General features: G+C 45.2%; 1 protein-coding gene across 1 annotated transcript in view; it reads left to right on the forward strand.

Moving 5' to 3' along the window:
• Window positions 1–11568, forward strand: part of ANAPC4 (anaphase promoting complex subunit 4) — a 38392-nt gene that overhangs the window by 10035 nt on the left and 16789 nt on the right. Inside the window, exons 11-17 of the mRNA XM_090035719.1 lie at window positions 141–205; window positions 309–351; window positions 441–517; window positions 6749–6849; window positions 6926–6977; window positions 8193–8248; window positions 11225–11271. Coding sequence (XP_089891845.1) covers window positions 141–205; window positions 309–351; window positions 441–517; window positions 6749–6849; window positions 6926–6977; window positions 8193–8248; window positions 11225–11271 — 441 coding nt within the window. The remainder of the gene's footprint in view (window positions 1–140; window positions 206–308; window positions 352–440; window positions 518–6748; window positions 6850–6925; window positions 6978–8192; window positions 8249–11224; window positions 11272–11568) is intronic.

The following is an 11568-nucleotide window of genomic DNA, read 5'->3' on the forward strand; positions in this document are numbered from 1 at the left end:
TCATTGAATTTCCAATGATTTCAAATCTATTTTTAGCATTCTATGAAGTATTTTGTTTGTGTGTATTGTAAACTTTAAATATAACAGTAAACTTATGATTTAGATACAATTCTATTTATTTTATTAATTTTGACTGACAGGAAAAGAACACAACCACATCTGTTCAGGATGAATTTATGCAGCTGCTGCTTTGGGGAAAAGCAAGGTAGTTGTTTATATTCTTAAATTGAATTATACCTCAACATTGTAAATGAATATTCTGATAAAAGAAAAAAATTCTTGATTTTTTTTTTTTCTTCCCCGCTTAGCCCTGAACTTCAGGCACTATTAATGAACCAACTAACAGTGAAGGTATGGTTCATCTTTATAGTTTTCAAATGATGTTTCAGTACCGTATGACACTGTTTTTACATACTTTAATGCAATGTCTCTTCTGTCAGGGTTTAAAAAAGCTTGGTCAGTCCATAGAGTCTTCCTACTCCAGCATACAAAAGTTAGTCATAAGTCACTTGCAGAGGTATGTCATGCAACATCTAATGGATTACAGATATAAAATGTCGTAAATATGTTGCTCTATGTTTGTTAAAAAGAGGTAGCAGCTGCAACTAGCAGTTATGCATGTTTTAGGCATATTGAAGCACAGGTATTGCAGTACTTTTTATTGTAGTCATGGAAAATGTTTCTACTGGCTTAAGACCTGGAGGTTTCTGGTTGGAGGATCTTGCCCCTCTGTTTATAGATTCATAGGAAATTGGGGTTGGACCTTAAGAGGTCCTCTAGTCCCTGCTCAAAGCATAACCATCCCCAGCTATACCATGCCAGCCAAAGTTTTGTCTAGCTGGGTCTTAAAAAACCTCAAAGGATGGAGATTCTACAACCTTTCCGTGTAACCTGTTCCAGTGTTTTCATAGATTTTATAGACATTAGGGCTGGAAGGGACCTTGGAAGATCATCGAGTCCATCCCCCCACCCAAAGGGCAGGAAGTCAGCTGGGGTCATAGGATCCCAGCTGGATAAGCATTCAATTTGCTCCTGAAACTGTTCAATGTAGGTGCTTAAACCACCTCTGCTGGCAGCCTATTCCAGACCTTGGGGGCTCGGACACTAAAGAAATTCTTCCTTATGTCCAGCCTGAAACGGTCTTGCAGGAGTTTATAACCGTTTGACCTCATCATCCCTTGGGGCGCTCTGGTGAACAAACGTTCCCCCAGATACTGGTCGTCACCCCTGATAAACTTACAGGTGGCTATCAGATTGCCCCTGAGCCTGAACTTTTCCAGGCTAAAGAGCTCCATGGCTCTCAGCCTGTTGTCGTAAGAGCTGTTTTCCTGACCTCTGATCACGCTCATGGGTCTTCTCTGTACTCTCTCAAGCTTCTCCACATCCTTTTTGAATTGTGGAGCCCCAAACTGGATGCAGTACTCCAGCTGCGGCCTCACCAAGGCTGAGTACAAGGGGAGAATGATGTCCCGGGATTTGCTTGAGAAGCATGTATGGATGCAAGCCAGCATTTTGGTTGCTTTACTAGCAGCAGCATCACACTGCAGGCTCATGTTCATCTTGTGGTCAATGATGACCCCCAAGTCTCTCTTCTGTAATGCTAGCCAGTGCAGCATTGCTGAGCTTATAAGGATGCTGCAGGTTTTTCCTCCCAAGCTGGAGAACACTGCATTTTTCAGCATGAAACACCATCAGGTTCTCATCCGCCCATTTGCTGAGCCTGTCTAGGTCAGCCTGGATCGCCCTGCTGTCTTCAGGTGTGGATGTTTTGCCCCAAAGTTTGGTGTCATCGGCGAACTTGACCTGTCCGCTTCCGACTCCAGTGTCCACGTCATTAATGAAGATGTTGAACAATATGGGTCTAAGGACAGAGCCTTGGGGGACCCCACTGGTCATAGGGCACCATGACTTGGTTTTCCTGGTTTGCTCCCTGCAGGACTGGACCAGTGCAGTATATTCCTCCTTGAAAGTGAATCACATCCTCCATTGTTTGTAGGCCTTTCTTTTTAGCCTCAGAAGGTCTGCTAGATCCCTGGAGAGCCAGGGGGGCTGCTGTTCCTTCTTGCTGCCTTTCCTCCGAGACGGAATAGAATTAGCTTGTGCGTTGAAGATCGCTTCCTTGAAGAGCAACCACTCTTCCTGAACTCTCCTCCCCCTGGGGTCATGGTCTTTTAGGGCGTCACTGACAAGCCTCCTGAGCTTGTCAAAGTCGGCGTTCCTGAAATCAAGGACTTCAGCATTGCTGACTGACTTGCCATCTTTATGGCAGATGGTGAAAGTGATCAGCTCGTGGTCACTGTCACCCAGGTTCCTTGTCATTCTCCCCTTGTACTCGGCCTTGGTGAGGCCGCAGCTGGAGTACTGCATTCAGTTTTGGGCTCCACAATCACTAGGTCGCCTATTAGGTCATCCCCAGTAGCCAGTATGAGGTTGAGCAGCACTTTACCTCTCATTGGCCTGTAGACTTCTTGAGTCAGGTAGAGGTCATCCACACATGATAGGAAGCTTTGTGACCTCTCAGATTTTGCTGAGTGGTCCTCCCATGAGATGTCCAGGTAATTGAAGTCACCCATGACAACCATGGTCCTGGAGTATGAGGCAGCCATGGTCCTGGAGTATGTGGCCTCAGCCAGTTCCCAGGCAAACTCCTTGTCAAGCTCTTGACTTTGGGTGGGAGGTCTGTAATAGACTCCCACTGTTGTGTCCCCTGTGCCATGTTCCTATGGATTTTAACCCAGAGGGTCTCCAGTCGTCCACCCTGGTCACCAACATCGGCTTGCAGGGACTCGTAGCTTTCCTTAACATAAAGAGCTACACCTCCACCTCTTTTATCTACTCAATCCATCCTGTACAGGGTATAGCCATTTATACCCGTGGTCCAGTCATGGGTGGAGTCCCACCAGGTCTCTGCTATCCCTACCACGTTGTAATTATTTTCATGAAGAAGGAGGACTAGCTCCTCCTGCTCATTCCCCAAGCTCCTGGCATTTGTGTACAGGAGGCAAGTGTCCCCTTGGGGGCTTTTGCCTTGCCCCCAGATTGTACCAAGGCTGGGGCAGGGGTGGGCTCCCTTAAGTGCCTTGGCCTGCTGGCTTTTGCAAGGGTTGCTCAGAGGGCCAGCAGTGGTGGTAGTCTCCCCACCCCCCAGTGGGCTTAGTTTAAAGCCCGTTGGAGCAGGTCAGCCAGTCTGGCTAAGAAGAGCCTCTTCCCCAGCAGAGAGAGGTGGAGGCCATCTCTTCCCAGCAGCTCGCTGCCTCTCTCACCAAAGAGCAGGCTGTGGTCATAGAAGCCAAAGCCTTCCCAATGATACCAGTGCCACAGTCTTTGGTTTACTACCTGGATCGTCCTCTGCCCCCTCAGCCCATACCCCAAGACTGGAAGGACACCACCTGTGCCCCCAGACCCAAATCCCTGTAGTGCCTCATGACCCGGCTGGGAGTGCTCCAAGCTGTGTCATTGGTGCCCACATGAATAAGGAGCATGGGATAGTGGTCTGAAGGAGCTTAGGGATCTTCTCTGCAGTGTCTCGGATGCGGGCCCCCAGGAAGGAGCAGACTTCCTGGGCTAAGGGGTTGTGGTGGCAGATTGCCCCCTCAGTCCCCCCTCAGGATGGAGTGTCCCACAACAAGCACTTCATGTTCTGCTGCTGGTAGGCTGGCTACGGCTGGGACTGTCTACCCTAGGGGGCTTGCAAGCAGGGCCTTGGACCCTCCCACGCACCCTCCCATGCAAACTCCATGCTAACTCGTGCGCCGGCAGACAAGTGCACCTGTTTGTGCAGCCTGTTCACGCAGCGATGGTCGCATGGCTCCCTGGGGGGCTGGGTAAAGTAGGGGCCTGGGCGGGGCGAGACCCAGCTCTGCTCCCACTCAGCCTCTGCCTCCCACTATCTAGGGGTTAACCTCCTCCCACCATGGGCCTCGCTTACCTCTGGCTGTGCTGGGGGTCAGCGGGGAGCTCCACAGCTGCTGGGAGGTCTCTGGGGGGCTTCAGGGGAGCGGGGGCACAGTGGGCTTTCACTCACACGTCTTGCAGCTCCTGGAGTGTAACTGCAGCTTTTTTGGTGTTGGTGGGCCCTTTTAAACTGCGTGCATGAGCAGTGGGCCCACCCTCAATGAAACTCCTCTTGGGCTAGGGATTTGGGGGACCCTGCCCCACTGGAGAAGGACTGTGAGTACCCTCCCCCACCTCTCTCTCTCCCCCTGGAGGGCTGGGCCAAGTAGGGGCCTGGGCAGTGCGAGACCTGGCCCGGCTCCCACTCAGCTGCCTCCTCCCACTCTCTAGGGGTTAACTTCCTCCTACCATGGGCCCCACTTACCTCCAGCTGTGCTGGGGGTTGGCAAGGGGCTCTGCAGCTACTACCCTCCTAGTGAGAGAGTTTTTTTATAATATCTTACCTAAACTTCCCTTGCTGCAACTTGAGACCATTGCTCCTTCTTCTGTTATCTGCCACCATTGAGAACAGTTTAGCTCTGTCCTCTTTGGAACTGTGCTTCAGGTGTTATTAAAGACTGTTATTAAAATCTCCCCCCATCCCCACTGTCTTCTGTTTCCCAGACTAACTAAGTTCAGTTCCCTCAGCCTCTCATAAGTCATGTTCCCCCTAACCATTTTTGTTGCCCTCCACTGAAGTCTTCTAATTGGTCCATATCCTTTCTGTAGTGGGGAGCCCAAAACTGGATGTAGTACTTTATATGTGGCCTCACCAGTGCCAAATAGAGGGGAATACTTACTTCCTTCAGTCTGGCAGTACTCCTGCTAATGCAGCCCAGTATGCTGTTAGCCTTCTTTGCAACAAGGGCATGGTTTTGGATCATAGCTTATTGTCCACTGCAACCTCCCAAGTCCTTTCCTGCAGAGCTCCTGCTTAGCCAGTCAGTCCCCAGTCTGTACCAGTGCATGGGATTGTTCTGTCCCAAAAGCAGGATTTTGTGCTTGTCCTACTTGAACTACATTCCCCACCAATTATTCCCTGGTTGTAAGCAGCAGATCAAGAAGAGCACTGCCCCTAGTTGGCCTCCCCAACATTTGCACCAGGAGGTTGTCCCTAGCACTCAAAAAACTTCCCGGATTGCCTGGCAAGGCTCTTTGGGTAGACGTGATATCTTTTATTAGACCAACTGAATACTTGGAAAAATGTTCTTTGCAAGTTTTCAGACACAAACATCCTTCTTCAGGATTGCTTGTGCACTACCTTGTTGCCCTCCTAGCAGATATCAGGGTGATTTTGAAGTCCCCCATGAGAAACAGGGCCTCTGATGGGAAAACTTTTGCTAGCTGTTTGAAGAAAGCATCATCCACCTCATCCTTCTCATCTGGTGGTCGATAGCAGACACCCACCACATCCACATCACACTTGTTGATGACCCTAGCATAGACACTTTGAACAGGCCTGTCTCCATTTTATACTGAAGCTCTGAGCAATCATACAGCTCTTTTGCATAAAGAGCAACTCATCCTCTTTTCTCCTGCCTGTCCTTCCTGAATAGTTTATCCGTCCATGACAGTGCTCCAGTCACATGAACTATCCTACCAAGTCTCACCGTAGTTCTGTGACTGTGTGAAGACTTCCGATTCTTCCTGTTAGTTTCCCAGGCTCTGTGTATTTTGTATACAGACACCTGAGGTAACTAGCCAATTGTCCTACTTTCTCAGGAAGAATACAAATGAGTCCCCTGTTGTCCCCTTGCTTGTGCTTCCTCCAGGTCACCTGATTTGGCACTTACCTCAGGGCTTTGGTGTCCATCCCCTGGTGAACCTAGTTTTAAAGCCCTGCTCACCAGGTTAGCGAGCTTGTTTACAAAGATGCTCTTTCTCCTCCATCATGTGCATACTATCTCTTCTTAGCAATCCTTGGAACAACATCCAGTAGTTGAAGAAGCCAAAAGTCCTGCTGGCAACACTATCTGCACAGCCATGTATTGATATGCAGGATGCATCAACTCCTTCCCAGGCCCTTCCCCTTGCCCAGGAGGATCAAGGAGAACACCACATGAAACCCTCTCCCTCTCACTGCTGTACCTAGAGCCCTGTAGTCAATTGATCTGCTCAGTCACTTGGCAGTGTCATTGTTGCCTGCCTGTTGAGCAGCATGGAGTAGCTCATGATCAGATCATATTTGGGATCAGGGCTGAATTATACCCTATAGCCAGATTAGTATGGTTTGTGTTAGGGTTTTTGCCTTCCTCTGTAGTGGTGGGGGACACTGACAGCTCATATCTCTCTGCTTTTTCTGTGACAAGTCAGGGTGCTCGTGTTTTTGCGCAGTGTGACAGGTTGATTTGTTTAGTTTTTGGAATAGTGTAGGCAGGCACTTATATGGGATGGTTTGGATAGAGATAATCCTGCCTTGAGCAGGGAGTTGGACTAGATGACCTACTGAGGTTCCTTCAAGCATTATGTTTCTATGATCATTTGCAAATTAAACTCATTTCACTGGTGTTTCAAAGTAAAACTTACTTCCTGGAAGACTGTGAGGGAAGAAAAACGTGGTTTATATGAGTGTCTAATGAGAAAAAATTGATATATGCTGTAATTAAGGTTAATGCCAGAGGTTATATTCAAAGTATGGATAACATGTAGAGTTCAAAAAAGTTTTTTTCCTCTGTAAAATGGGAATAATAATAGAGTGCTTGAGGTACACAAATGAGAGAGGTGCCAAATAAGAGTTAGATACAGTTGATAAAAAAAAAAATCTATGTGCAAAGAATAGACTGAAAATTTATGCTTTTCTCTCTCACATTAATAGTGGTTCAGAGGCCTTGTTATATCATTTAAGTGAACTGAAAGGAATGGCATTATGGAAACAAAAATATGAGTCGCTTGGATTAGATGCAGCAGGAATTGAAGGTATAATAATTAGCTTACTACTTGCCATACTGATGTTAATGTTAAAAACTGAAAGTAACAGTTGTTCTCTTTATAGATGCTATTACTGCTGTTGGTTCTTTCATCCTAAAAGCAAATGAGCTTCTTCAGTAAGTATTAAGCTGGAAAGTTGCAAGCCAGTTTGTTTTTTTTAATCATAATGTAATGCACAATTGAATTGAATAAAGATTTTTTTTCTAAAAAAGTAATTATTTATTGGAAAAATTTACTCCAGTAGCTGCTAAAGCACCCTTCTTATTCAGTATGTAACTTCAGTCATGGTTGCGCAACTGGCAGCTTGTGGGCTCCATGTAGCCTGGGAGGAATTAATGTGCAGCCTCTTGGCTCTTGTGCAGTTGTTGTTCCCCTCATTGCTTAAGCTACAATAGCAGCCAGAGTCTCCAGGTTTCTCCTTCCCTCCTCTGGTTGCCGCTTCCTGCTTTTGCCTCAGGAGGCAGAGTGGTACAGGAGTTGGGGGTGCAAAGGGTGAGTTTGGGGTTGCGTGCTGGGGGTTGGGATTGTGCTTGTATAGTAAGTCTGGGAGAAGCCCATGTGGGTTCATATTGCAGCAGGGGGAGGGATTGTGCTCTTATGCCAGTGTGATGTAGCAGTGGAAGCAGGTGCTTGCATGGGCACGTGGTACAGTTGTGAGTACCTTGGGTGGCCTGGGCAGCCATTGTACATAATTGCATGCTGTTTTTTCTATAGGACCCCTTCCTCACTTACTGTACAGGATGGATGGTACTCAGTTAATACGATTTATTCAGCATTTTCTGAGTCCTAAGTCTTAGTATGCACTAATCAGGCAGTTAGTGAAAACTGACTTATTTTCTTGTGATCTTTTGTATGGTGGCTATTAATGTATCTTAAGGATGTTTCGTATGTATTAATCATGCTTTTCATTGTCCTCCCTGTGTGTGGTAGTGTGTGGTTTTATCACTATTTTGCAAAGGGGAACAAGCACAGAAGGATTAAAGTCAACTGTTTCCATTAAATGTAGATATTTCACCGGAGATGACTTTTAGGACCTGTTTTTTCAGACCCCTGGCACATGTTAAAATAATGGTACCATTGGGATCGGAGAAACTTTATGCCCCATCCTAATACATATCTAGCTATGCCTGACATGCATGGCTGCATACTTGTTTGGGAAGAGCCATAAAGTACCCTGCTATCCCAGTCACACCACTGCATGGCTGCCGTGTGTCTGATCCCAGCTAAGCAATGGTGCCAGTCCTGCTTATACTGAAGTTGAAACATCTACTCATCCTGCAGTTGCTTGTGCTCTTTGTTTAGATCTAATCTTTTATCTTTTTTTCATACAGAGTTATAGACAGTAGCATGAAAAATTTCAAAGCATTTTTCCGTTGGCTTTATGTAGGTAAGCTTAATTATATGCTAAATGTTTTGCATCTGTTTTTAAATAACTTGGTTTGGTGTTGTCCTAGCATCTCAAAGTATTTGCTCATGAGTTAAAAGTTTAGCATATTTTAATTACTTCATGTGATAAGTCCCTTGATAGTGGGCTCTTTAAAATTAAGACGCGTGTTGAAGATATAGCTCAGGGGCTAGATAGATCCAGCCCACCAAGCCCCATCTTCTGGCCCCTGGTGCTGCCTCTGGGTCTTGAATTGACCCAGACACGACATGCAGGGCCTACTCTGGCGAGTTTGAGCCCTGTGCTGCACACAATGTCTACTCTAGCTGGTTTGGAATCTGTGCTGCATTCAGTCTCCCCCATGGGTGCTCCAGGGCAGGTTCCTCATGCAGTGCATGCCCCAGGCTGGACAGAGTGGGTGTTGTATGGTGTGTGTACTCCCGACCAGGCCTGCACCAGATGCTGTGTGTGATGAAGTCCTGGACCAGCCGGAGTGAGTGCCATGTGCATTAGCAGGGCAGTGATCCATGGACCTAGTCTGGCTTGTGGGGGCAGTCACGTGCCATTCGTCTGGCCCCTGAGGCTAAGTGAGATTGACACCCCTGAATGCAAGGATGAAGTGAACCATATTTACTTATTATCATGCTGGCAAAAGTAGGTTAACTAAATATATTGGTAAGTATTGCAGTTATGATTTTCTATACTGCCATCACTGGAAACTCAGAAAAGGAGGTAGTCACTGTGTTTTTCCTTGTATGTTTGTAGCTATGATTTTCTTCCTGAGTGTCAGTTCTTAGCCCAGCTACATGAAGGTCTCATCTTCTGTCTTTGTGCTAAACGCATGATACTGAACTTCAGTGATACTGCTGTTAAAACACTTTCTTTTCCTTCCCAGCTTTACTTTGGCTGATTTTGCAAATGTTTTAGTCAAAGTTAAGTTAAGCACATGCTTAGTTTACTACTTTTTAGTGGTCTCCTGCATGTGCACATAAATTTAAGCATATATACATATACTGAAGGCAATAAACAGCCTACTGTGCAATATTTTGCCATAGATATTTCATACTTGAACTATTTTTGGTCTCAAGTTACATATAGATGCAATTCTTATTGCAAACTTTCCAAAAATTTGGAATATAATCTAACTACTTTTTATCCTGTCATTCCTACTTTTCTCCAATGATATCAAGTTCTCAAGGAGAAGGTTTTAATACATCAATAGTCTGGAACTGTGTGGTAGGCCTAGCCCTGTGGGGTGGGGGCCATATATCCCAGCAATTTAACTAGCCTGCTCCTTTCCTTTCTCTAGCTTCTCCAATCTGATCCACCTACTGCCCTCTATCTCGCCTGCCATGCCTTGATGGAATCAATTAAGCAGGAAGCATCTGGAGCCTTTGAAGTCCCTTGTGTGGCTTAGCCTCCCATTGCACACTTGCCCAGGCCATACCCTCTCAGCTGGGGCCTGATGTGCTCTAGCTGCTCCCTTTAGCCCTGGACCTACTCAATCCAGCCTCAGCTCTCTGGTAGCAGCAGCACAGCTGGGAATTAGGCTCCACAGTAGGACTCTGGCCTTCAGGTTCCCCAGCCTGAGAGAAGTTAAATCTCTCACTCTCTTTTTCTCTTGTTTCTTTCAAGAGCTTGCAGTTGTACACGCACTTTTTCTCTTGTTATATGACTCCTTGCCTTGCAAGCAACGTCCACCTCCCCTCAGTCACTCTTGGTCCTCTGGCTCTCCAATACAAAACAAAAAGGAAAAAATCCCAATGGAAAGTTCTTCCTCTGCTTCAGGGTAACAAACACAGTCTTTACTCTGGGCTTTGCTCCATGGGCCTTCTACCTAACTCAACCAGAAACACAAAAGGAAAACAGCAGCAAAACTCAGTCCCCCTTCTGGGGCTGCTTAGTGTCCATATGCACTTTCTCTCCTTCTGGCAGGGAGCCTTCTGCCCTCTCTGTGCTCAAGGCTCCACTGCTGCTCCAACTGGAGTGTAGGCCTATTTATCCCCTGAGCTCTGCCTCTTCTGGCCAGCCCAGCCTACTAGCTATCCGGAATACAGGGTGGTCCCAGGCTCCAAATCCCTTCTCTTACAGGGCCTTTGCCAGTTCTGCTGGCTTTGTAGCCCTGTGCCAGTAACAGGGTGAGGGTTCCTTGTTACAAACTGCCAACTAAACTTACAGCTAGGAAGTCCTAGATACAACATAAAGAAATAGGAGTTAAAAGTTTATTCTTGTGTATTTTTTTTGGTGCGCTGGTCATGAAATCAGTGTAATCATTTTACATTGTTTGCTTTTTATAATTGTTTTCTTAATTATTTAGGAAAACAAGACTTTACCAGTTTTACTATGCAAGCATCAGAAATGCAGATATTTAGCAGAATATAGCATTTAACAAAAAAAAATTAATTGCTACTTTCAGTTTACAGAAATGTAATGAAAGGTATCTGATTTTCCTATATTACTGTGTCATTAGCTTTATAATGAATACATTATTTAAATGTTGCTTGGACAGATTTACTCAACTAAAGTAAGTCTTACTCTCTAATTCCCAGTAACAACATTATTTCTATGCAGTGTTCTAATACTTTCATATTTTGGTCCACAAGAGCTAATGATATATGTTAAACCTCTGTTTTTAGACGAGTTGCATACTTTTTTTTATAAACATCACTACATTTCATGACATCTTTGTATGAGAAATTTTTTATTTCATTTTATAAAAGAGACAGTGGAGATGTAAAGGGAAAGTGAGTCGTCCCTCCATTCCCCACAGTCAATTTTAAGTGAGAGGCAGAAATAAGACTAAAACAGAAATCTTTCCAAGTCCTGGGCTCCAGTCCATAGTGCCTCCAATAAGAGAAAATTCCACTCTATCATCTGGGTCTTGCTATTTTGCAATAGGCAAATGAAATATGGAAAAATCTTTTTTTTTTTTTCTTTCCTTCTTTTTTGTTGTTGTTAAACTGTTAATTTTCCTTCCAGCTATGTTGAGGATGTCAGAAGACCATGTGCTTCCCGAACTGAACAAGGTGGTAGCAGCATTTTTTTTATCAGCTATTTTTATAATATTTCTATATCAGTTTAATTCTGCTGGTGGTCCATTCTACAATGCAAATAGGAACAAAAATAAGCCATGGGTGGGTTTTGGGTTTTTTAGTATTTAGATTTAATAATCATGATCTTGCTGTTCTTCTGGAATAATTAGTGTATTAAGTACCCTCAGTTTCACAGTAATATACATGCTCAGCCTTATATTTAATGCATTAAAAAAATTCTCACTTTTCTCTTTCTGAAGTTTAGTAACTAAAGTCTGGTGACAATATGGG

Source organism: Crocodylus siamensis, chromosome 2 (assembly GCF_052110815.1).
Source record: "Crocodylus siamensis isolate JL-2025a chromosome 2, ASM5211081v1, whole genome shotgun sequence".
Classification (NCBI taxonomy): Eukaryota; Metazoa; Chordata; order Crocodylia; family Crocodylidae; genus Crocodylus; species Crocodylus siamensis.